At 44.3% G+C, this 26,877-nt stretch overlaps 1 protein-coding gene across 4 annotated transcripts in view; it reads left to right on the forward strand.

The window, feature by feature from the left end:
• Nucleotides 1-334: 334 nt before the first annotated feature.
• Nucleotides 335-26,877, forward strand: part of atp11c (ATPase phospholipid transporting 11C) — a 214,362-nt gene continuing 187,819 nt past the window's right edge. For 3 of the 4 annotated variants that reach the window (XM_063061160.1, XM_063061161.1, XM_063061164.1), the window contains exon 1: nt 335-644. Coding sequence is in view for 2 of the 4 variants with exons in the window: in XM_063061161.1 (XP_062917231.1) it covers nt 618-644 (27 nt within the window). In the remaining 2 variants the exon portion in view is untranslated. Of the gene's footprint in view, nt 645-3,234; nt 3,270-26,877 lie in introns of those variants that run through there. The other variant, XM_063061163.1, reaches the window with a different exon arrangement.

Consider the following 26,877-nt stretch of genomic DNA (forward strand, 5'->3'; position numbering starts at 1 on the left):
CTCCCCCATAAACCGTGGTGCTTCCCCACCGGGCCCTTGCGGTGGCTGCACCAAGTTTCAGTGCGTCCCTCAGCACGTACTCCCCGGAGTTCGCTCGACGCCAGACGGCCGCGGTGTGAAGGCGAACGCCGGTCTCCATCGACTACTCACACCACAAGGGAAGCCGCCCAGGGCCCCAGCTGCGCCTGCACAGTGCAGGGAAGCGGGCGGGCCGAGTGAGAGGGCGGGAGGAGGAAGGCTGCGCCAATTGGTGTCAGGCATGTGGACTACACTTCCCAGCGGTGACCGCGCGTAGCCCATCAGCATATGCGCAGTGTAGCGCAGCGGACGGGGAGCGAGGGAGAGGGCGGTCTGGTCGGAGCAGGGAGGAGGCAAGGCAGCACTCGTCGGCATCGGTCCCTTCCGTGATAGGGAGCGGGCGGGCGGCCGGCCAGGCAGGGAGGAGAGAGTGGGCGGGGTGGCGAGCGAACCCGAGCAGCAGCAAAAAGAAAACAGTAAAACAGAATTTCCTTGGAGGGCCGCGGAAATGCTGGAGCGCCGACCGCTTGTGAGAGGAGCCGCCGTCGCGCTGTCGGATCCCAGCGGCTGAGGAGGGACGAAGGGAGCGCGATCGCGACATGTTCCGCTGCGCGATCAACCGATGGGTGAGTAGCCTTGCATCCGTCTCCAATAACACCCGGTGCAGCGCACCCCGAGACGACATGCAACCCCCGCCCCCACCACCACCTCACCCCCCGGGACGGCATGTCAACCACTACTCCACCTCCCTGGACAGCGTGGATCCAGCCCTCCTCACCCCCCGGGACAGTACGTGAAACCCTCCTCCTCATCCCTCGGGACAGCATGTCAACCACTACTCCACCTCCCTGGACAGCGTGGATCCAGCCCACCTCACCCCCCGGGACAGTACGTGAAACCCTCCTCCTCATCCCTCGGGACAGCATGTCAACCACTACTCCACCTCCCTGGACAGCGTGGATCCAGCCCTCCTCACCCCCCGGGACAGCATGTCAACCACTACTCCACCTCCCCGGACAGCGTGGATCCAGCCCTCCTCACCCCCCGGGACAGCATGTCAACCACTACTCCACCTCCCTGGATAGCGTGGATCCAGCCCTCCTCACCCCCCGGGACAGCATGTCAACCACTACTCCACCTCCCCGGACAGCGTGGATCCAGCCCTCCTCACCCCCCGGGGCAGCATGTCAATCACTACTCCACCTCCCTGGATAGCGTGGATCCAGCCCACCTCACCTCCCGGGACAGTACGTGAAATTCCCCACCTCACCACCCGGGACAGTACGTGAAATTCCCCACCTCACCCCCCGGGACAGTACGTGAAATTCCCCCACCTCACCCCCCCACCCCGGACAGTATGTGAATCACCCCTATTACTCCACCTCCCTGGACAGCGTGGATCCAGCCCACTTCACCAGGACAGCATGTGAAACCCCCAAACTCACCTCATTCCTCCCGTCCCCCTCCCCGCAGCATGTGAGACCCCCCCACCTCCCCAGGACAATTTGTGGATTCCCCCACCCCCGGACAGAACAAGAACCTCCTCAACCCATTTCTTGGGTCAGAACGTAAACCTTTCCCACCCCACCCCCTGGAACAGCACTGCAATTTCTCCCCAAGGCAACACACATAACCCCTCTACCTCCCTCCCTCCCCACTCCCCACCTCCACCATAAACAGATTGTTTCCCCATCCCCGATCCCACCCCTTGTCCCCCTCCCTCCGGGACAGCACACTGTCGCTCCTCCCCAGTAACTCATCGCTACCTATGCCAGCACCTGCCCAACGTGTGGGCTCATTCAGTTTCTCACCCTTGATATCTTCAGGAAATGCGGGTGCACACATTACCCTCTCCTGCTGCAGGAGTGCCTTTACAGGCCAGGGACCTCCTCCTTACGGTAGCGGGGGGGGGGTGGTTACTTGGCCTCTGGGAGGGATTGCCCCAAGGTGTTGTAGCTGGCGGGTTACCTATACCATTGCAGTGGGCTTCAGACTAGGTTATCCTCATTGCTTCTTCTCAGTCTTGGAACAGGACTTTTAATGTGGTGCTGAACTAACTAATGATCAAATGTCCACTCAACTAGTCCCTTCTATCCGCACATCATTCCATTTCCTGCACGTTCATCACCCCTTGAACACCCGTCTATGCCTCCCCATTGTAAAAAAGAATAACTTTTGCCCCACACATCCCCTTGGACCTGACCCCCACTCATCTTAAATGCATGCCCTCTGATATTAGACATCTAAGGTTGTCCAAGGGGTGTGCACACTTCCTGAAGCTGGATCAGTTTTTGAGTTGTTTCCTCTGCCTATTCTCTGGGAGTTTGGTACAGTGTCAGAACCCAGCATGAAATGTGTGTGTGTGTGTGTGTGTCTGTGTCTGTTTTGGGATTCTTCCTGTTGGCATGCACCCAAAGTGGCCCTCTCAAGTGAGCTGACTGAATGTGATCAGTGCCTCAGTGCTGGAGATGGTGGCTTGAGAGTGGGTGTTGTGTTGGGATGGCTCTGCTGTCAATGGATAAGAAGGACAACAGAGATGCTGTAAGTGTGACTCTTCAGCTCTCGGGTGCATGCTGCAGATAGTCTGTGCCTTAGGTATACATAGTTTTAAAGTGAGGGGGAGGATTTAGAAAGGACTTGAGGGGAAACAACTTTTTCATTGAGAAGCTAGTGTATATGAGGAACAAGCTGTTTGTTTGGCTGTATTCTGTATGGTTGAATGACAGTTAAACTTGAATTTGAAGTAGTTGAGGCAGGTATACAAACACCTTTTAAAAGACTCTAGAAGTTCAAAGTAAATTTATTAACAAAGTACATATGTTACCATATACAGCCCTGAGATTTGTTTTCTTGTGGGCATTCATAGTAAGTACAAGAAACCCAGTGGAATCAATAATATATCCAAAAGATTGGACAAATAATCAATGTGCAAGGCAACAAACTGTGCAAAAATAAAAAGAAAGGAGAAAAAATGATAATGAATAAGCAATAAATATCACAATAATTATAAATAAGTATGAGATGAAGAGTGTGAAGGTTGTGGGAACAGCTCAGTGATGAGGTGACTAGTAAGTAACACTTTAGTCGGCATAGCTGAGCTGCGTTTCTCTGTTGCATGTCTGAGAGCAGTGATCACACTACTTGGCAGATTGTAAACTTTGTACTTGATATAAGGTCTTGATCTTTGAATGCTCTTTCCCTCTAACAGCCAAAATTTTTGCTGGGGCGCTGATGAACTTCGTCAATATATGGTATGTCTTTGCTGAGAGATGGTTCCTAGATACAGAATGTCTTCCACATTATCCAGGTCACATTGTGGATCTTTAGCATGGGCAGGGTTTTAGAGGTCCTTCCGGGGACGTTTAATGTACAGCCCATTCACTTGTACATCAGTAGGCAAGTTATTTACAACTTGAACTCTCACCTCGAACCCAAGTATTATCAGCATATTATAGCTTTGAAGTTGAGAGTAGATGTGATTGAAAAGATTACAGCAGATTTTTGGATATTAAGATAATGTATGGAGAGAGTTGGTCAATGAATATGGTGTCCAGCTGAAAGATCTATTCATGATCTTGTTGACTGGCAGAGCAGGCCAGTTCTGTCCTCCAAATAATTTACTTGTTTCCACTTGCATTAAGTAATTCTTGTTTAATTCATATTCTATATAGATCAGCATGCGAGTGGGCAATGGTATCTCTGCTTTGATATGGTGGAAATACATTTTTGCCGTTGCATGATGATCTGCGCAAGTTTCTTTCAGTTTATCTTCATTTTACTCTTCAATTTTGGGTCAAATTTACTTCCGCAATAGTTTGCCCACACTAGTTTTCTTTTTTAAATTTGTTCAGAAGAACTATTTTAGTTGAAACAGGAACAACTTTGGTATATTAAAGGTAGATGTAGCCTGAATGCTGAGAGATTGAGTTGGGCATAGTTCTGTGGTGAATGTTCCAACTCGTACTGCAATGTTGTGACACTGATATGGTTCCTTATAGTTTAAATAATTATTAGTTCAGGGACTAAAGATTAGAACACACCCCACCACTGCAAATTTCAAGGATTCTGCTTTTGTCCTCTGGTCACTGAGATGCCCAAGTGCCAGTCATCCTCCATTATTTGACTGCTTGACGTGTTCATGCTGCTTTACATTAATGCGCACAGTTTATGGTAAGATTCTACCATTTGTAGGTCGATGATCTTGAGGATTTTTTGATATTTCAAAGTAACTTGCACATTCTTCATAAAATTCGTGCATGCTTCGTATGGTTTAAAAATGATTGCATTTTATGTCATTGAATATCAGGCAGTAACAACCCTGCTAAATGCTCAGTATGGCACATTTTAAACGAGGGAACTTTTAACTTACTCTGAATTTGGGGCACCATGGTATAGCGATTAGCATGACATTATTACATTGCAGTTCAATTCCAGCATTCTTTGTAAAGAGTTTGTTTCTGCTCCCTGTGTATGTGTGGGTTTCCTCCAGGTGCTCCTGTTTCTTCCCACTGTACAAAGACGAACCAGTTAGGTTAATTATTCATTGTAAATTGTCCTATGACTAGATAGACACTTATTGATCCCAAAGGAAATTACAGTGTCACAGTAGCATTACAAGTGCACAGATATACAAATATTAGAAGAGAAGTAAGAAAGAATTAAAAAAAAGTTATCTCAAATAGAAGAGTGGGGGAGGGACATCACTTCCCTGGCTATAGATTTACTCATTATAGTGCCTAGTGGCTGAGGATAAGAATGACCTCATGTAGCACTCTTTGGAGCAGGGCAGTTTTTAGTCTATTACTAAAAGTGCTCCTCTTCAACCAAGGGCATGCAGAGGGTGAGGAACATTGTCCAGAATTGCCAGGGCTTTCCGTAGGGTCCTTTGTTCTACCACTGCTTCCAGTGCACACAGTTTGACTCCTATAACAAAGCCAGCCTTTCTAATCAGTTTAGTGGGCCTGTTGGCATCATCCGTGTTGATGCCAATGCTCCAGCACGCCATCACATAGAAGATGCTACTGGCAACAACTGGTAGAACATGTGAAAGAGAGTCCCACACACTCCAAAGGACTCCAGTCTCCTCAGGAAGTAGAGGTGACTGTGGACCTTCTTGTGATAGAGTGGAGGGATAGGTACATGCTAAGAACAAAGATTAACTAATGATCATTAGTAAGCCTTGGCTTACTGTTGTTGGACAAGTCAGAAAGAAACCTTACCCAGCAACAGGTGACATATGATCCATTGTTCTCTGAAAATGCTAGATAAAAGTTCAAATAAGGAATTATCTGGCCTTACAGAAGAAGACATCTCAAAGTATAGCTAAATATGGGTAGGGATAGCGTAAGGTTCAGAAAGGGGAAGGTATCAATATAGGGAACTGATGTTGTATCCAGACTAGCTTTAGCTTAAAATAATTATAACTAACTAATGATGATTTTACATCTAGTTGTATCTTAGCAAGTGACTGAAATTATTCTAATATTGTCTTAACTTGTAATCATACGATTTCCTGTAATGATCAATGTTATAAATTGTGGAGACTTGTGTAATTCGGGGGGCAGTGTCTGGACTGACTCTTTTGGGAGATCAGTCTGTAACTTCCTCCATAGCATGCTACAAATAAAGAGTAAAAGCTTTGAGAAAGAATTACGTGTGTTAGTGTATTTGTGGTATGGTTGTACTTGCATCGGGTCGGTCTACCACGACACTTGTACACAGCCTTTGTGTTGGTGCTCCACTCAAGTCTGTTGTCCAGGTGCACCCCCTGGTACTTGTAGGTCCTCACCACATCCATGTCCTCACCATCAGTAGTAACAGGGAGCAGTGCAGGCATAGTCACTGTCTCCTTTGTCCTGCTGATGCTGAGCTGTGGATGATCAGGCTAGGGTTAAATAGGTGGGCTGTTGGGGCAAGAGGGCCTGTGACATGCAGTAATTTGAAATAACTAGATAAATTAATCATAATTCGATGAGTTTAATTTCAGTGTATTTAGAATTTAAATGTAATTTTACAGATTGCACCCATAGGGATAATTTACTATCGATGTTCATGCTCATTTTGATATTTTTGATTTTTTTCCCCATAGGGGGGTGGGGGGGGGTGAAATGGGCAGCCTGTCAGTCAGTAGAAGTTGATCATCAATCTCTGGCTGGCATTCTGTGGTTCAAGAGCTGTGGTCAGGCAGGTTGTAAATCTGTAACATAGAACGGTATTAATTAACTAATTTTAACTAAAATCTGTCGTTAATTAACCATTGCAAATTCTGTGACCTCACCTGACAGTGTTTCCTAATTGCAGAACTCCAGTTGCTGGACCTCTTAAGTAGTCCGAGAATATCCATTTTAAAAGAAAATTTCTGCTCCGGGGACGATGATCAGTCAGCGATTTCTGTGGTTGGGCATTTTCTGTAGCCTGCTGGATGTGCCAAAGATGCTGGATATCAGAGTTTGACTCTTATTATAAACATGAGATTCTACAGATACTTGAAATAGAAAGTTAGCAGGTCAGACAGCATCTACGGAGGGGAATAACAGTTGATGTTTTGGGTCAAGAACCTTAATCAGGACTCCTATTAAATGTCTGCTGTCACTTTGCATATGGCTGGAGAAACATTTGATAAATTGTTTGAGAATCCAAAGCCAGTGTGCAGCACTTTAGGAGAGGAATTATCAAAAGTATATCCACTGATTTGTGCTAAGCACCAGATTTGGTGGTGTGGTTCATTGCCTGTGAATGTAGTAACCTAGATGAAACAGAAGAGGGTCTAAGGTGAACAACTAATTGGTATGAGAACAAATCCAGACTCCACTGAAGTCTTTGCACACCCTAAGAATTCAATGCTAGTCAGATGATTTAATCTTTGATCAAGGAAAGTGTAATATGTGTTATCTTTATAGCAATTTGCAGAAAAGGAGAACATAGAACTGAACACAGTCAGTGAAACAGACAAACTCATCTGTCTTTTCTGTGCTAAATAGTTTCAGAATAGGTAGTTGGGCAATGCAAGATACAACATGCATGAATGTGTTTATCTTCCAAAGCCACAAAGTATGAGTAACACACATAAAATACTGGAGGAGCTCAGCAGGTCAGGCAGCATCTATAGAAATGAATAAACATACCCTTCGTCTGTTGGGCCAAGACCCTTCCATCAGGACGAAATGTCGATTGTTTATTCCTTTCTATAGGTAGTATACACCCCAGGGTTTTGAAAGGGGCGGCTGAAAAGATTGTGGAAGCATTCGCAATGATCTGTCAAGAATTACTAGATTCTGGAATGGTTCCGGAAGACTGAAAAATTGCAAGAAGGGAATTCTCTTCAAGAAGGGAAAGAGGCAGGAGTAAGGAAACTATAGGCCAGTTAGTCTGATCTCACTGGTTGGGAAGATGTTAAAGTCGAAAGAATGTGGTTTTGGGCTACTTGGAGGCATGTGATGAAATAGACAGTAGTCAGCATGGTTTCCTTGAGGGAAAATCTTGCCTGATCAAACCGTTGGAATTCTTTGAAGAAATGACATGCAGGACAGACGTAGAAGAATCTTTTGATGCTGTGACTTAGATTTTCAGTAGGCCTTTGACAAGGTGCCACACATGAGGCTGCTTAACAAGCTATGAGCCCATGGTATTACAGATAAGAGTCTAGCTTGGATAAAGCTGTGGCTGATTGGCAGGAGGCAAAGAGTGGGAATAAAGAGAGCCTTTTCCGCTTGGCTGCACGTGACTGGTGTTCCACATGGGTCTGTATTAGGACCACATCTTTTTTCACATTATATCTCAATGATTTGGAAGATGGAATTGATGGTTTTGTTACAAAGTTTGTAAACAACACGAATATAGGTGGAGGGACAGGTAGTGTTGAGAAATAGGGAGGCTACAGAAGGACTTGGACAAATAGGAGAATAGGCAAAGGAGTGGCAGATGGAATACGGTACTGGGAAGTGTACAATCATGTACTTTGGTAGAAGAAATGAAAGGGTTGACTATTTTTTAAATGAAGAGAAAAGACAGAACTGAGGCAAAGGGACTTGCGAGTTCTTGTGCAAGATTCCGTAAAGGTTAATTTGCAGGTTGAGTCTGAGAGGAAGGCAAATGCAATGCTAGCATTCATTTCATGAGGACCAGAGCATAAAAGGAAGGATATAATATGGAGACTACATAAAACACTGGTGAGACCTCACTTGGAGTATTGTGAGCAGGTTTGGGCACCTTATCTTGGAAAGGATGTGCTGAAACTGGAGAGGGTTCAAAGGAGGTTCACAAAAATGATTCCAGGATTGAACGGCCTGTCATGAAGAGTGTTTAATGGCTGTAGGCCTGTATTCACTGGAATTCAGAAGAATTGAGAGGTGACCTAATTGAAACCTATCAAATGGTGAAAGGCCTTGATAGAGTAGATACGGAGAGGATGTTTCCTTTGGTGGGAGAGTCTAAGACCAGAGGAATGGCCTCAAAATAGAGAGGTGTCCGTTTAGAACAGAAATGAGGAATTCCTTTAGCCAGGGAGTGGATCTGTGGAATTCATCGCCACAGGCAGCTGTGGAGGCCAGGTCTGTGTGTATATTTAAGGCAGAGGTGGGTTACTGGGGTGGGGGGGATGCAGGAGATTGAGGCTGAGAGGAAAAATGAATCAGCCGTGGTGGAGCAGGATCGATGAGCCAAGCGGCCTAGTTCTGCTCCTATATCTTATGGTTTTGTATGCCAGTGATATTAAACCTGATTCTGATTGTAATGAATTGATCTGTATGAACAGTATGCAAGCCATGTTTTTCTCTGTATCGTTTGCCTATTTAAAATTGCTTGTGTTATATAATTCCACAAACTGTTCCCCTCCTGAATGTTCAGGCAAGTCTGGTTTTTATCATTTTTCTTACCTTGAAAATGTTGAGTTATTTTCTTTGTCGTTTCTAACTTTATCCCATCAATTGTCACCGTCTCAGCTTGTTCTCTGCTTGTCAGTGGATATTCTAGGAAGTTTTCTTAATATATACCAAATTGAACTTTTTTCACTTCCTTTCTGCCTTTATGGTTGATGCTAAGTGAACTTCCTTTTCTCTCAACACAATGGATGGTCAAATAATTCCACTTGAAACCTTCAGTATATTGAAAACGTGGCCTACTTCTATATTCTAGCCTCTCTCTGTTGTAGTAAATAATTATTATTGTAAAGGGATGTTCCTCCATTCTGAGGAATGATTAATGAATGTGAGTGTTGTTGATGAACTGCATTTGCTGGTGATAAGAGGTTCTATCCAAACTACCCTGCAGCTAACCAAGAAATGGTAAATCTTAAGGCACTAGTATGACTGTTTAGGTACAGCAACTTGATTAACATTAGGAGTGACTCGGTTTAGGAAAATAACTGACATTTGGCATCTTAACCAAGACTAGGGCATAAAGTGATTTGTCCTGATGAAGGGTACCGGCCCAACTGTTGGCAGTTTATTCATTTCCATAGATGCTGCTTGACCTGCTGAGTTCTTCCAGTGTTTTGTGTTTTGAAGTGGAATTATCTTGTTAGTTTGTCTTTCAGAATTGAACTATTATGTATTAAGCCGACCAATATTAACTTGTATTGCAGTGATCTTGTTTTTTGCTGTGATTAATAGCAGTGTGAGGATTTTGAGCACAGGAAGGGAACTATAATTAGAAAGTAAGCCACATTGTTGAACTATAGACACCCTCTCTTTGTTCATGTAATTTGCTCAGTTGTTTGAGTTTATTATTGAAAGTTCAGTAATCGGAATGGATCTAGTGATTCATTGTTTTCTCCCCCAGAATGCGTAGATATGCAAACGAGGTGTTTCAGTAGTTTGTGTGTATATGTGTACCTGGGACAATTCAAGCTGGAACAAAGGAGCGAGAGTTTCCATGAGTTTAGGGACATTGAAAATAAGACCATAAGACATGAGCCAGATGGCCTAATTCTGCTCCTATCGAGCTTGCTCTGCCATTCAGTCATGGCTGATCCTTTTTTTCTCCTCCTCAACCCCAGTTCCCGGCCTTCTCCTCGTAACCTTTGATGCAATGTCCAATCAAGAACCTATCAATCCCTGCTTAAATTCACCACCCTTTGGCTAGAGAAATTTCTCCGTATCTCTGTTTTGAAAGGCTACACCTCTATCCTGAGGCTGTGTCCTCTTTTCTTAAACTCTCCCACCATGGGAAACATCCTTAACACATCTACTCTGTCTAGGCCTTTCAACATTCAAAAGGTTTCAATGAGATTCCACCCCCCCATCCTTTTGAATTCCAGCGAGTACAGACCCAGAGCCATCAAACGTTCCTCGTATGATAACCCTTTCATTCCTGGAATCATCCTTGTGAACCTCATCTGGACCCTCTCCAATGTCAGCACATCTCTTCTAAGATGTGGTGCCCAGAACTGTTCACCATATCAAGGTGAGGCCTCACCAGTGCCCTATAAAGCATACATCCTTGCTCTTGTATTTCAGGGGAGTGGAGATGACTGGAAGAATTGGATCAGCCCATGATTGAATGGCAGAACAGTTTTGATGGGTGGAATGGCCTACTTCTCCTATACTATGGTCTTATGGACCTCTTGAAATGAATGCTAACATGGCATTTGCCTTCCTCACCACTGACTCAAACTGCAAGTTAACCTTTAGGGTGTTCTGCACAAGCACTTCCAAGTCCCTCTGCATGTCAGGTTCCTGGATTTTCTCCCTGTTTTGGAAAATATTCCACACATCTATTTCTACTACCAAAGTGCATGACCATACATTTTCCAACATTGTATTTCATTTGCCACTTTCTTGCCCATTCTCTTAATCTGTCTAAGTCCTGCATCCTACCTGTTTCCTCAACACTACCTGCCCCTCCATCAATCTTCTTATCATCTGCAAACATAGCGAAAAAGCTATTGTCTAAATCATTTCCATACAGTATACAAGGAAGTGGTCCCAACATCGACCCTTGCGGAATGCCACTAGTCACTGGCAGCCAATCAGAAAAGGATCCTTTTATTCCCACTCATTGCCTCCTACCAATCAGCCAATGCTCTAACCACGTTAGTAACCTTCCTGTGATACCATGGTTTCTTAACTTAGTAAGCAGCCTCGTGTGTGGCATCTCGTCAAAGGCCTGCTGAAAATACAAATATACAACATCCGCTGCACCCCCTTTATCTATGCTACTTGTAATCTAGAACCATAGAACACTACAGCACAGAAAACAGACCATTCGGCCCTTCTAGTCTGCCGAAGCATTATTCCGCTAGTCCCATTGACCTGCATCCAGTCCGTAACCCTCCAGATCTCTCCCATCCATGTACCTATCCAATTTATTCCTTTAACTTAAGAGTGAGCCCGTATTTACCACGTCAGATGGCAGCTCGTTCCACACTCCCACCACTCTCTTGAGTGAAGAAGTTCCCCCTAAACCTTTCCCTTTTCACCCTAAAGCCATGTCCTCTCGTACTTATCTCTCCTAATCTAAGTGGAAAGAGCCTATTCACATTTACTCTGTCTATACCCTTATAATTTTGTAAACCTCTATCAAATCTCCCCTCATTCTTCTACTCATTCTTCTTCAGGAGTTGAGTTACAGGGAAAGATTGAACAGGTTAAGAATAAAGTCTTAACCTGTTCAATCTTTCCCTGTAACTCAACTCCTGAAGACCCGGCAACATCCTAGTAGATCTTCTCTGCACTCTTTCAATCTTACTGATATCCTTCCTATAGTCAGGTGACCAGAACTGTACACAATACTCCAAATTTGGCCTCACCAATGTAACCTCCCCATAACATCCCAACTCCTATACTCAATACTTTGATTTATGAATGCCAGGATGCCAAAAGCCTTCTTTACAACCCTGTCTACCTGTGACGCCACTTTCAGAGAATTATGTATCTGAACTCCCAGATCCCTTTGTTCCTCCGCACTCCTCAGTGCCCTACCATTTACTGTGTATGTCCTACCTTGATTTGTCCTTCCAAAATGCAACACCTCACACTTGTCTGCATTAGATTCCATCTGCCATTTTCTGGCCCATTTTTCCAGTTGGTCCAGATCCCTCTGCAAGCTTTGAATGCCTTTCTCGCTGTCCACAATGCCTCCAATCTTAGTGTCATCAGCAAACTTGCTGATCCAATTTACCACATTGTTATCTAGATCATTGATATAGACAACAAACAACAATGGTCCCAGCACAGATCCTTGAGGCACACCACTAGTCACAGACCTCCAGTCTGATAAGCAGTCATCCACTACCACTCTCTGTCTTCTCCCAGACAGCCAATTTCGAATTCAGTTTACAACCTCTCCATGGATACCTAGTGTCTGAACCTTCTGAACTAACCTCCCATGTGGGACCTTGTCAAAGGCCTTACTAAAGTCCATGTAGACAACATCCACAGCCTTTCCTTTGTCTGCTTTTTTGTTAACCTCCTCAAAAAACTCTACAGGATTCGTTAAACACGATCTACCACGCACAAAGCCATGCTGACTATCCTTAATCAGCCCTTGGCTGTCCAAATACTTGTATATCCGATCTCTCAGAACACCTTCCAATAATTTACCTACTACTGATGTCAGGCTCACTGGCCTGTAATTACCTGGTTTACTTTTGGAGCCTTTTTTAAACAACGGAACAACAGGAGCTACCCTCCAATCCTCCGGCACCATACCCGTGGCTAAGGACATTTTAAATATTTCTGCCAGGGCCCCTGCAATTTCTATGCTAGTCTCTCTCAAGGTCCGAGGAAATATCATGTCAGGCCCGGGGAATATATCTACCTTTATTCGCTGTACGGCAGCAAGCACCTCCTCCTCTTTAATCTCTATATATTCCATGACACTGCTGCTTGTTTCCCTTCCTTCCATATACGCTATGCTAGTTTCCTGAGTAAATACTGATGCAAAAAAACTGTTTAAGATCTCCCCATCTCGTGAGGTTCCACACATAGACAACCAGTCTGATCTTCTAGGGGACCAATTTTGTCCCTTACTATCATTTTACTCTTAATATACCTGTAGAAACCCTTCGGGTTTACCTTCACATTATCTGCTAAAGCAAACTCATATCTTCTTTTTGCCTTCCTGATTTCCTTCTTTAGTGTTTTCTTACATTTTCTATACTTTTCAAGTACCTCATTTGTTTCTTGTTGCCTATACACCTCTCTCTTTTTCTTAACCAGATCGCAATATCCCTTGAAAACCAAGGTTCCTATGCCTGTTAACTTTGCCTTTAATCCTGGCAGGAACATGTAAACTCTGCACCCTCAAAATTTTTCCTTTGAATGCCTTCCACATACTGAACACATCCTTGCCAGAAAACAGTTTATCCTCATCCACTCTTCTGAGATTCTTTCTCATTTCCTCAAAATTGGCCCTTCTCCAATTTAGAACCATAACTCGAGGACCAGACCTATCCTTATCTATAATTAACTTGAAACTGATGACATTATGGTCACTGGGCCCAAAATGCTGGCCTACACATACTTCTGTCACCTGACCTGTCTGGTTCACTAATAGGAGATCAAGTATTGCATCCTCTCTCATTGGTACCTCTATATATTGATTTAGAAAATTTTCCTGAACACATTTGATAAACTCCATGCCATCTAACCCTTTCACAGTGTGGGAGTCCCAGTCAATATGTGGAAAGTTAAAATCCCCTACTATTACAACTTTCTGTTTCTTACATCGGTCTGCTATGTCTCTACAGATTTGCTCCTCCAATTCTCTCTGACTATTGGGTGGTCTATAATACAACCCTATTAGTGTGGTAACCCCTTTCCCGTTACTCAGCTCCACCCACATGGCCTCTGTAGACGAGCCCTCTGGGCTGTCCTGCCTATGCACAGCTGTGATATTCTCCCTGACTAGTAATGCCACTCTTCCCCCTTTCATCCCTTCCCCTCTGTCACATCTGAACCCCGGAACATTAAGATTCCAGTCCTGCCCCCCTGCCACCAAGTCTCACTAATAGCAATAATGTCGTAATCCCACGTGCCAATCCACACCCTAAACTCATCTGCCTTACCTACAATACTCCTTGCACGCTCCTCAAAGAATTCCAACAAGTTCGTCAGGCAAGATTTTCCCTGAAGGAAACTATGCTGACCACACTGTGTAATGCTACGTTAGAGACTGCTACTCCCTAGACTAATCTCTGTCCATTGGACAGGTGCACTTGCAGAGGCATGTACCGATCGGAAAACCACAATCTACTACTTGGGAAACACTTGCGGTCAACTGAAGATCATTTTGAAAGTGTCTGAAAACGGTCAATGGGATTTGGGCTGATTCACAGGCTTTAAGCAGTGCGGCTGCTGAGACAGTTGGGGTTGGGAGAATAGAGCAGCCTGGCTGCTGAGATGATTGGGGGTAGTAGAATGGAGAGCAGTTTTGAAGAGATGAATTTTCTGCCTATTGGTAACACTTTCTCTATAGTAACTCTCTTTATCTGCCTCCATCTGCAACTGGATCTCTGACTTCCGGATCAACAGATCGCAATCAGTAACGTTAGGCAGAAACACCTCTGCCACTATATTTTAAGCACTGGTGCTCCACAAGGTTGCATCCTCAGCCCCGTACTCTACTCCCTGTACACTCATGTCTGTGTGGTCAGATTTTGCTCGACTTTCATTTACAAGTTTGATGATGATATCACCATATTGGGTTGTATCTGAAATAACATTGAGATAGAGCCCAGTGACATGGTGTCCTGACAACAACCTTTCCCTCAATGTCATCAAAACAAAAGAACTGGTCATCAATTTGGGAAAAGGGTCAGCGTATATGGTGCTGTCAACATCAGTGGTGTTGAACGTGAGAGGATTGAGAGCTTTAAGTTCTTCAGAGTGATCATCACCAATTGCCTAGCCTGGTCCGGCATGTTGACGTCATGACCAAGAAAACACACCAACGCTTCTAAATCCTCAGGAGGCTAAAAAAAACTGGCATATCCTCATCAACCCTTACCAATTTTTATCAATGTACCATAGAAAGCATTCTGTCTAGATGCATAACGGTTCAATGCATGCAAGTGCTCTGCATGATCACAAGAAACTGCAGAGTTGTAGACACAACTTAACAAATCACAACAACCAGTTTCCCTTCCATGAGCTCTGTTCATCTCCCTGCCTCAGTAAAGCAGCAGCTGTAATCACACACCATACCTACCCCAAACATTCTCCCTTCTTCACCCTTCTATTGGGCAGAAGATACAAAAGCCTGAAAGTGCATATCATCAGGCCCAAGGACAAATTCTGTCCAGCTGTTATCATACTGTAGAACCGACCTCGTGTGCAATAATATAGAATCACATGACCTTATTATGCACTACACTTTTTCGGTAGCTTTTACTCTTTATTCTGCATTGTTATTGTTTTACCTTGTTCTAGCTCAGTGCACTATGTAATGATTTGATCTGTATGAACAAGACAAACTATCTTGGTACATGTGATAATCATAAACCAATACCAATATTGAGGGAACAGTGAACTGACACCTGGGGAAGAGATGGGTGGAAATGGGTGGGCAGTGACTGTCAATCGAAAAGTAAAAGAACTATGCAGAAAAGATGATATGTAGAAGGGGGAAGAGGATTTTTTTGGGAAGGGCACCAAAATGATGGGGAAAAATAAACAGGAAGTATATCAGGTTGGACGAGTGGAAAATCGTCTTACAACTTGGCATTTGACCAAGCCCAGGTTTTGACAAGAATGTGTGTCACCCAGGTTAAAAGAATTTGCACGTATCTCTTAAATTTGTATAAACGTCCTGAATAAAGTGTCTTGACCCAAAAGTACGACTGTTCTTTTTTTCTCTATGGATGCTGCCCAATCCACGGAGTTCCTCTAGCATTTGCTATTGTTATTGAGTATATCTATCTTCTATGTGCTCTGCCTTGAGGATCTGTCCAACGACTAACACAAGCTCTTGGTTGCTGGCAGGTAGGTGCACAGTTGAGATGTTTGCATGGTATCCTGCACTGCTCCTTTGTAAGGTCACTCTTGACTCTTGTTGCACTATTCAGTGTATCAATATCAAGGCGGTCGAAGTTGGTCAGGAGATCCAAGGTTAATTATTCTAGATGCGCTCATTCAATTAGTAGATGTTTCGTTAATTTCCTTGGAGCATTGACAGATTAATGGAAGGTCCAAAAGAGACATCATTTCATCATTTCCCTTCTAATGATGTTTTTAGTTGCTCTTTGTAGGTTTTTAAAACATTCCCAATCCTCTATCTTCCCACTAATTTTTGCTTTGTTGTATGCTCTTTCTTTTGCTTTTTCAATAGCTTTGACTTTCCTTGTCAGCCACAATTGCACTATTTTACCATTTGAGTATTTCTTCATTTTTGGAATACACATGTCCTGCACATTCCTCATTTCTCCCAGAAACATATGCCATTGCTGCTCTGCTGACATCCCTGCCAGCAGCTCCTTCAAATTTATGTTGGCCAACTTCCCTCTCATACCACTGGAATTTCCCTTACTCCACTGAAATACTGCTACATCAGACTTTACTTTCTCCCTATCAGATTTCAAGTTGAAGACAATCATATTGTGATCACAGGTTCCTAAGGGTTCTTTTACCTTAAGCTCCCTAATTGCTTTCAGTTCATTAGATAACACCCAATAGGCTCAATGACAAACTGCTCTAAAAATCTACCTCTTAGGCATTCAACAAACTCGATCTCTGGAGATCCATTACCAACGTGATTTTCCCAATCGACCTGCATGTTAAAATCTCCCATGACTACCATAACATTGCCTTTTTGATTCGCCTTTTTTATTTCCTGTTGTAACCTGTGGTCTACATGCCAGCCACTGTTGGGAGGCCTGTATATAACTGCCATCAATGTCCTTTTACCCTTGCAGTTTCTCAACTCAACCCACAGCGATTTATATAAGCACATCTTTCCCTCCCCGCCCCCCTCTGCATTCCGCAGGGATTGTTCCCTACGCGACTCCCTTGTCCATTCGTCCCCCCCATCCCTCCCCACTGATCTCCCTCCTGGCACTTATCCGTGTAAGCGGAACAAGTGCTACACATGCCCTTACACTTCCTCCCTTACTACCATTCAGGGCCCCAAACAATCCTTCCAGGTGAGGCAACACTTAACCTGTGAGTCAGCTGGGGTGATATACTGCGTCCGGTACTCCCGATGTGGCCTTTTATATATTGGCAAGACCTGACGCAGACTGGGAGACCGCTTTGCTGAACACCTACGCTCTGTCCGCCAGAGAAAGCAGGATCTCCCAGTGGCCACACATTTTAATTCCACATCCCATTCCCATTCTGACATGTCTATCCATGGCCTCCTCTACTGTAAAGATGAAGCCACACTCAGGTTGGAGGAACAACACCTTATATTCCGTCTGGGTAGCCTCCAACCTGATGGCATGAACATCGACTTCTCTAACTTCCGCTAGGCCCCACCTCCCCCTCGTACCCCATCTGTTACTTATTTTTATACACACATCCTTTCTCTCACTCTACTTTTTCTCCCTCTGTCCCTCTGAATATACCCCTTGCCCATCCTCTGGGTTCCTCCCCCCTTGTCTTTCTTCCCAGACCTCCTGTCCCATGATCCTCTCGTATCCCTTTTGCCAATCACCTGTCCAGCTCTTGGCTCCATCCCTCCCCCTCCTGTCTTCTCCTATCATTTTGGATCTCCCACTCCCCCTCCAACTTTCAAATTCCTTACTCACTCTTCCTTCAGTTAGTCCTGAGGAAGGGTCTCGGCCTGAAACGTCGACTGCACCTCTTCCTAGAGATGCTGCCTGGCCTGCTGCGTTCACCAGCAACTTTTATGTGTGTTGCCACAACGATTCAACATCTTTCAATCCTATGTCACTTCTTTCTACTGATTTGATGCCATTCTTTACCAGTAGAGCCACACCACCCCCTCTGCCTACCTTCCTATCCCTCCGATATAACGTGTAACTTTGGGCATTCAGCTCCCAACTACAACTATCCTTCAGCCACAATTCAGTGATGGCCACAACATCCTACCTGGTAATCTGTAATATTGCATCCACCTTATTTCTTATGCAATGCGCATTTAGATGCAACACCTTGAGTACTTTATTTGCTATCCTTTCTGATTCTACATCCCTAATGTGTTGATACTTGGCCAGTTGGCTGCAACTAAGTCCCATCACCTGCCTGCCCTTGCTGACAATCTGACTGCATGCTATCTTTACTTTTTTTAAACCATTTGTCCTTTCCTGAGTCCCTTCACTCCAGTTCCCACCCCTGTGCCAAGTTAGTTTAAGCCCTCTCCAACAGCTCTAACAAACCTGCCAGTGAGAATATTGGTCCCCCTTGTTTTCAGGTGCAACCCGTCACTTTTGAACAGGTTTCCAACATCTGGCACAAAGAGCACACCACAGCCATTTAAATGGTACAGTTAGAGAGTGGGGAAAAAAACAAAAAGGAAACCTTAACAGATGCTTTACACAGAGCCGACACCTCCTCTGAGCTGAAACCTCCTTTGAGCCAAAGCCTGTCGCTTCCTGCCACTGGCCTACTCCTGACAATGGCTGCTCCGCTTATCCCTTATGTAGTTTTATTTAGTCTGTAGAGCTCTGTTGATGCTGCTGATTGCCCCATACAATGGACAAATGCTCTCAAAGCTCCCTTTTTAAATAACCGCTGCCAACCTGTGAGAAATACCTCTTGGTAGAGCTCTGTTGACGCCACTGATAGGCCCTGTATATGCTGTGAGGGTCATGTTTTTTGTTTTCTCAATACGATACAGCCCTCGTTACTGGGAGAAAAGCTCCACTCAGTGCAGGTTGGCTCGTCCATTATATCCTGGATAATGAACTACCTGACTGGCAGACAAGTTTGTGTGGCTTCAGAGCTGTGTCAGACATGGCTTTGAGCAGCACTGGAGCCCCACAAGGGACGTATTGGCTCCCATGTTTACCCTGTATACCACAGACTTTAGATACAATACTGAGTCATGTCATCTGCAGAAATTCTCTGATACTTTAGCAACAGTTGGGTGCATAATGGAAGGATGAATACAGGATCATGGTGGAGGACTTTGTCAAACGGTGCAAGCTGAATCATTTGCAGCTCAACATTAGTAAGACAAAGGAGATGGTGATGGACCTTAGGAAGACTATTGATAAGGAGGACATGGATGTGGTAAGGACCTACAGATACCTGGGGGTGCATCTGGATAACAGCACCAACACAGAGGCTGTATATGAGAAGGGCCATAGTTACCTGTACTTCCTGAGAAGACTGAGGTCCTTTAGAGCATAGAGCATAGAAATCTACAGCACATTGTAGGCCAAAGGGCCTGTAATGTTGTGCCAACCATGTAAGCTAGTCTAGAATCTTCCCAGCACATAGCCCTCTATTTTTCTAAGCTCCATATACCTATCTAAGAGTCTCTGAAAAGACCCTGTTGTATCCACCTCTACCACCTTCACTGGCAGTGCTTTCCACGTACCCACCACTCTTTGGGTAGAAAAACTTACTCCTGACATCCCCTTTTTACCTACTTCCAAGCACCTTAAAACTATGCCCCCTCATGTTAGCCACTTCAGCCCTGGGGAAAAACCTCTGGCGATCGATGCTTCTCATCAGCTTGTATACCTCTTATCAGATCACCTCTCATCCTCTGTCACTCCAAGTAGAAAAGGCCAGTTCACTCAACCTATTCTCACAAGGCATGCTCTCCAATCCAGGCAACATCCTTGTAAATCTCCACTGCACTCTCTCTATAGTATCCACGTCCTAGAAACATAGAAACATAGAAAATAGGTGCAGGAGTAGGCCCTTCGAGCCTGCCCCGCCATTTATTATGATCATGGCTGATCATTCAACTCAGAACTCTGCACCAGCCTTCCCTCCATACCCCCTGATCCCCGTAGCCACAAGGGCCATATCTAACTCCCTCTTAAATATAGCCAATGAACTGGTCTCAACTGTTTCCTGTGGCAGAGAATTCCACAGATTCACCACTCTCTGTGTGAAGAAGTTTTTCCTAATCTTGGTCCTAAAAGGCTTCCGCTTTATCCTCAAATTGTGACCCCTCGTTCTGGACTTCCCCAACATCGGGAACAATCTTCCTGCATCTAGCCTGTCCAATCCCTTTAGGATTTTATACGTTTCAATCAGATCCCCCCTCAATCTTCTAAATTCCAATGAGTATAAGCCCAGTTCATGCAGTCTTTCTTCATATGAAAGTCCTGCCATCCCAGTAATCAACCTGGTGAACCTTCTTTGTACTCCCTCTATGGCAAGGATGTCTTTCCTCAGATTAGGGGACCAAAACTGCACACAATACTCCAGGTGTGGTCTCACCAAGGCCTTGTACAACTGCAGTAGTACCTCCCTGCTCCTGTACTCGAATCCTCTCGCTATAAATGCCAGCATACCATTAGCCTTTTTCACCGCCTGCTGTACCTGCATGCCCACTTTCAATGACTGGTGTATAATGACACCCAGGTCTCGTTGCACCTCCCCTTTTCCTAATCGGCCACCATTCAGATAATAATCTGTTCTCCTATTTTTGCCACCAAAGTGGATAACTTCACATTTATCCACATTAAATTGCATCTGCCGTGAATTTGCCCACTCACCCAACCTATCCAAGTCACCCTGCATCCTCTTAGCATCCTCCTCACAGCTAACACTGCCGCCCAGCTTCGTGTCATCCGCAAACTTGGAGATGCTGCATTTAATTCCCTCATCCAAGTCATTAATATATATTGTAAACAACTGGGGTCCCAGCATTGAGCCTTGCGGTACCCCACTAGTCACTGCCTGCCATTCTGAAAAGGTCCCGTTTATTCCCACTCTTTGCTTCCTGTCTGCTTACCAATTCTCTATCCACATCAATACCTCACCCCCAATACCGTGTGCTTTAAGTTTGCACACTAATCTCCTGTGTGGGACCTTGTCAAAAGCCTTTTGAAAATCCAAATATACCACATCCACTGGTTCTCCCCTATCCACTCTACTAGTTACATCCTCAAAAAATTCTATGAGATTCGTCAGACATGATTTTCCTTTCACAAATCCATGCTGACTTTGTCCGATGATTTCACTGCTTTCCAAATGTGCTGTTATCACATCTTTGATAACTGACTCCAGCAGTTTCCCGACCACCGACGTTAGGCTAACTGGTCTATAATTCCCCGGTTTCTCTGTACTATTCTCTAGGGGACTACTAGTCCCCTACTATTTCTGGAAGATTATTTATGTCCTCCTTAGTGAAGACAGAACCAAAGTAATTATTCAATTAGTCTGCCATGTCCTTGCTCCCCATAATCAATTCACCTGTTTCTGTCTGTAGGGGACCTTTACCAGTCTTTTCCTTTTTACATATCTGTAAAAGCTTTTACAGTCAGTTTTTATGTTCCCTGCCAGTTTTCTCTCATAATCTTTTTTCCCCTTCCTAATTAAGCCCTTTGTCCTCCTCTGCTGAACTCTGAATTTCTCCCAGTCCTCAGGTGAGCCACTTTTTCTGGCTAATTTGTATGCTTCTTCTTTGGAATTGATACTATCCCTAATTTCTCTTGTCAGCCACGGGTGCACTACCTTCCTTGATTTATTCTTTTGCCAAACTGGGATGAACAATTGTTGTAGTTCATCCATGCAATCCTTAAATGCTTGCCATTGCATATCCACCGTCAATCCTGTAAGTGTCATTTGCCAGTCTATCTTAGCTAATTCATGTCTCATACCTTCAAAGTTACCCCTCTTTAAGTTCAGAACCTTTGTTTCTGAATTAACTATGTTACTCTCCATCTTAATGAAGAATTCCACCATATTCTGGTCACTCTTACCCAAGGGGCCTCTCACGACAAGATCGCTAATTAACCCTTCCACATTGCTCAAAACCCAGTCCAGAATAGCCTGCTCTCTAGTTGGTTCCTCGACATGTTGGTTCAAAAAACCATCCCGCATACATTCCAAGAAATCCTCTTCCTCAGCACCTTTACCAATTTGGTTCACCCAATCTACATGTAGATTGAAGTCACCCATTATAACTGCTGTTCCTTTATTGCACACATTTCTAATTTCCTGTTTAATACCATCTCCGACCTCACTACTACTGTTAGGTGGCCTGTACACAACTCCCACCAGCGTCTTCTGCCCCTTGGTGTTACGCAGCTCTACCCATATCGATTCCACATCTTCCCAGCTTATGTCCTTCCTTTCTATTGCGTTAATCTCATCTTTAACCAGCAACGCCACCCCACCTCCTTTTCTTTCATGTCCATCCCTCCTGAATATTGAATATCCCTGAACGTTGAGCTCCCTGGTCACCCTGGAGCCATGTCTCTGTGATCCCAACTATATCATAATCATTAATAACAATCTGCACTTTCAATTCATCCACCTTGTTACAAATGCTCCTTGCATTGACACACAAAGCCTTCAGGCGCTCTTTTACAGCTCTCTTAGCCCTTATACAATTATGTTGAAGAGTGGCCCTTTTTGATGCTTGCCCTGTAGTGAGGTGACCAGAACTGAACACAGTTTTCCATGTGTGGTCTGACCAAGGTCTTGTATAGCTGTAACATTACCTCATGGCTCTTGAACTCAATCCCATGATTGATGAAGGCCAACATACCATACGCCTTCATAACAAGACTGTCAACCCACGCAGCAGCGTTGAGTGTCCCATGGACATGGATCCTAAGATCCCTCTGATCCTCCACACTGCCAAGATTCTTAACATTAATACTATATCCAGTCTTCAAATTTGAACAACTGAATTTAACCACTTCACACTTATCTGGGTTGAATTCCATCTGCCACTTCTCAGCTCTGTTCTGCATCCTGTTGATGTTGCACTGTAACCTTTGACAGCCCTCCAGACTATCCACAACACCCCCAACTTTGTTACTAACCCACCCTTCTTCTTCCTCATCCAAGTTATTTATAAAAAATCACAAAGAGGAGGGGTCCCAGAACAGATCCTTGCAGAACACCATTGGCCACTGACCTCCATGCAGAATACAAACCATCTACAACCACCCTTTGCCTTCTGTGGGAAAGCCAATTGTGAATCTACAAAGCAAGGTCCTTGGATCCCATGCCTCATTACTTTTTGAATGAGCCTCGCATGGAGGTACATCCTGTCACAACCACAGATTCGGCAGCGCAGTAGGTATGGCAATTGTGCTTGTGAATTTGCACGTGTCAGCTAATTATTTAATCGTGATAGTATTTAACTCCATACTTGTTGTCATTGTGTTTGTCTAGACTTGGACAGAACACAGCAACGCTTTGCTTTTGTTTGCATCAGCCTTGCCTGAGAAATTGGACTGTCGAGTCAACTGACTCTGAAGACTAGTGGGATTCATTTATCATTAGATGTTCTTTTCCGCCGCAGTGTAGGCTTCGTTTCCTGGTTGAGAGTTTTAGTTAACGGCGCTGTTTGGCCTAGCATTTATTGTTTTATTTTCCCTTTACGATAGGGTCGTAAAGAGAGCTTTTGGTGCATTGACCTTTATTATTCAAAGTATTAGGTGTAAGAGCTGGAATGTTATGATGAGGTTGTATAAGGCATTGGTGAGGCCGAATCTGGAGTATTGTGTTCAGTTTTGGTCACCAAATTACAGGAAGGATATTAATAAGGTTGAAAGGGTGCAGAGAAGGTTTACAAGGATGTTGCCGGGACTTGAGAAACTCAGTTACAGAGAAAGGTTGAATAGGTTAGGACTTTATTCCCTGGAGCGTAGAAGAATGAAGGGAGATTTGATAGAGGTATATAAAATTATGATGGGTATAGATAGAGTGAATGCAAGCAGGCTTTTTCCACTGAGGCAAGGGGAGAAAAAAACCAGAGGACATGGGTTAAGGGTGAGGGGGGAAAAGTTTAAAGGGAACATTAGTGGGGGGCTTCTTCACACAGAGAGTGGTGGGAGTGTGGAATGAGCTACCAGACGAGGTGGTAAATACGGGTTCTTTTTTAACATTTAAGAATAAATTGGACAGATACATGGATGGGAGGTGTATGGAGGGATATAGTCTGTGTGCAGGTCAGTGGGACTAGGCAGAAAATGGTTCGGCACAGCCAAGAAGGGCCAAAAGGCCTGTTTCTGTGCTGTATTTTTTCTATGGTTTCTATTAACACTGTTCATATTAAAAGTTTTATGAGCTATCGACCCACTTCAGTCTCTCTTACTCTGCACTTGGGCCATATCCGAACCTGGTGACACATCCACTGCTCTACCTTCATCAATGGAGGAACTCAGCAGGTCGGGCAGCATCCATGGAAAAGATCGGTCGACGTTTCGGGCCAGAACCCTTCATCAGGACGAAGGGTTCTGGCCCGAAACATCGACTGATCTGTTCCACGGATGCTGCCCGACTTGCTGAGTTCCTGCAGCGTGTTGTGAGTTTATTGCTTTGACCCCAGCATCTGCAGAGTATTTTGTGTCTACCTTCATCAATGTTTTCTAACATCCTCAGACAATTCAATCAGGTTCATAAGGCATGACGTGCCCTTGACAAAGCCATGATGACTATTCCTAATCAGATTATGTCTCTCCAAATGCTCATAAATCCTGCCTCTCAGGATCTTCAACAACTTTCTCACCACTGAAGTAAGACTCGCACCTCTAGAGTATGTAAACCTCTCCTTCACATGTTCTACCAGTCTGATGTCACCAGTGCAATCTTCTATACAGTGGTGTGCTAGGGTAATGGTATCAACCCGGCTGATGCCAATAGGCTCAATAAACTGATTAGAAAGGCTGGCTCTGTTATAAGAGTCAAACTGCACACTCTGGAGGCTATGGTAGAACAAAGGACCCTCCGGAAAGTCCTGACAATTGTGGACAATGTTTCTCACTCTCTGCATGCCACCTTAGCTGAACAGAGAGGAGCACTTTCAGTAGTAGACTCAGACAACTCTGCTGCTGCAAAGAGCGCTGTATGAGGTCATTCTTACCCTCGGCCATTATGCTGTATTAATGAGTCAACTCGTAGTCAAGAAAGTGATGATCCTCTCCTTTTAGACTGTTTGAAGTAACTTATTTTTGGTTCTTTCTTACTACTTTTCTAATAGTTATATATTTGTATATCTGTGCACTTGTAATGCTACTGTGACACTGTAATTCCCTTTGAGATCAATAAAGTATCTATCTAAGGTGTTGTAGTAAGCACTACACTACCCTTCATTCTAATATTGATTTTAAACCACCTATTTAACTTTGCAATCAACAACTTTGCTTTTCACTGAATGAAAGGGTCTTTGTTGGAGTGATTAATATTGGCATCTTGGTATGTGGAATCCACTAAAACTGAGGTCTCAGACTGTTGCAGAATTAAGTGCTTAATTCATGAGCTGGTTGAAAGCCATTTTGCTCTCTTCCCTTCAAACACGATTTCTTTACTCAATGCAACTGGTTGAGCATGCATTCCGTACCTACTCCATCCGCAAAAAGCAGAATTTCCCAGTGGGCAGCCATTTTAATTCCTATCCTCATTCCCATTCTGATATGTCACTCCATGGCCTCGTCTTCTGCCGCGATAAGGCCACTCTCAAGGTAGAGAAGCAACACCTCATATTCTGTCTAGGTAGCCTCCAATCTGACGGTATGAACATCGACTTCTCCAGCTTCCGATAACTTCTCCCCCTTGGCCTTCCCTCTTCAGTTTCCCACACTGCTCCCCTCCTTACCTATTTTCCTCACCTCCTTCACTTTTTCCCCATGCTCCACTTCCCTCTCCAATCAGATTGTTTCTACAGCCCTTGGCTTTTCCACCTACCTCTCCTCTTCACTCTCCCTTCCCCAACCCCTGGCTTTACCTTTCATCTTCTAGCATGAACCTCTTTCCCTCCCCCCACCTAATTATTCTAGCATTTTCCCCCTTCCTTTCCACTGCTATGAAGGGTCTTGGCCTGAAACATCAACTGTTTATTCCTTTCCATAGATGCTGCCTGACTTGATAGTTCCTCCAACATTTTGTGTGTGGTGCATTATCTTCTTTTTGTGATGGGTTGAATCTTTATTTGAACATACACCCTTGTCATGACACTATTATTTATTTATTTGTTCAGCGATACAGCCTTCCAGCCCACTGAGCCATGCCATACACAAACCCACTCTGTCCTAATCATGGGAAACTTTATAATGACTGCAACTTACTATTCTGTATGTCTTTGGACTGTGGGAAAACTCCTTATGGACAGCATAGAGGTTGAACTCTGACACTCCAAGCTGTAATAGCTATGTACATTGTTTACTTAATTTGGATTTTGTTTTCATTATTTCTGCCAGCTGTTTCTCAATTTGGATTAAATGTATCATCATTTGAATGGGTTACTGTCATTTGCTTGTGATGAAAGTGTATAAGGTTAGAATAGGAATGCAATATTCAGATTCTGCTGCCAGTCCTGATTTGGGTTATCATAAACACAAGAAATTCTGCAGTTGCTGGAAATCCAGAGTTGCTGGAGGAAGCAGCTATGCTGGGGTTTCCCAAACTGGGGACCACAGACGCATCGGTTAATGATAGGGGGACATGGCAGAATAAAAGGTTGGTAATGCCTGATCTATGGCGAAGATTAAAGAGCCTTGTTGAAGGACCTTGGCCTAAAATTGTTTATCCCTCCATTGATAATGCATGACTTGCTGAGTTCCTCCTAGAGCATCTCCACTCCATCTGCAGAAAGTGGATTTTTTCTGTGGACAATTCCCATTCCCATTCCAACATCAGTCCATGGCCTACTCTCCTTCCATGATGAGGCCACTCTCAGGTTGGAGGAGCAGCACCTCCATCCTGATGGCATAAACATTGATTTTTCCATTGGTAAGTGTTTCCCCTCCCCCTTCCCTCTTCAATTCCCCACTCTGGGTTCTTCCCTCTTCTCCTCACCTGCCTATCACATCCCTGGTGTCCT

This window comes from Mobula hypostoma, chromosome 10, assembly GCF_963921235.1.
Source record: "Mobula hypostoma chromosome 10, sMobHyp1.1, whole genome shotgun sequence".
In the NCBI taxonomy this organism is placed as follows: Eukaryota; Metazoa; Chordata; class Chondrichthyes; order Myliobatiformes; family Myliobatidae; genus Mobula; species Mobula hypostoma.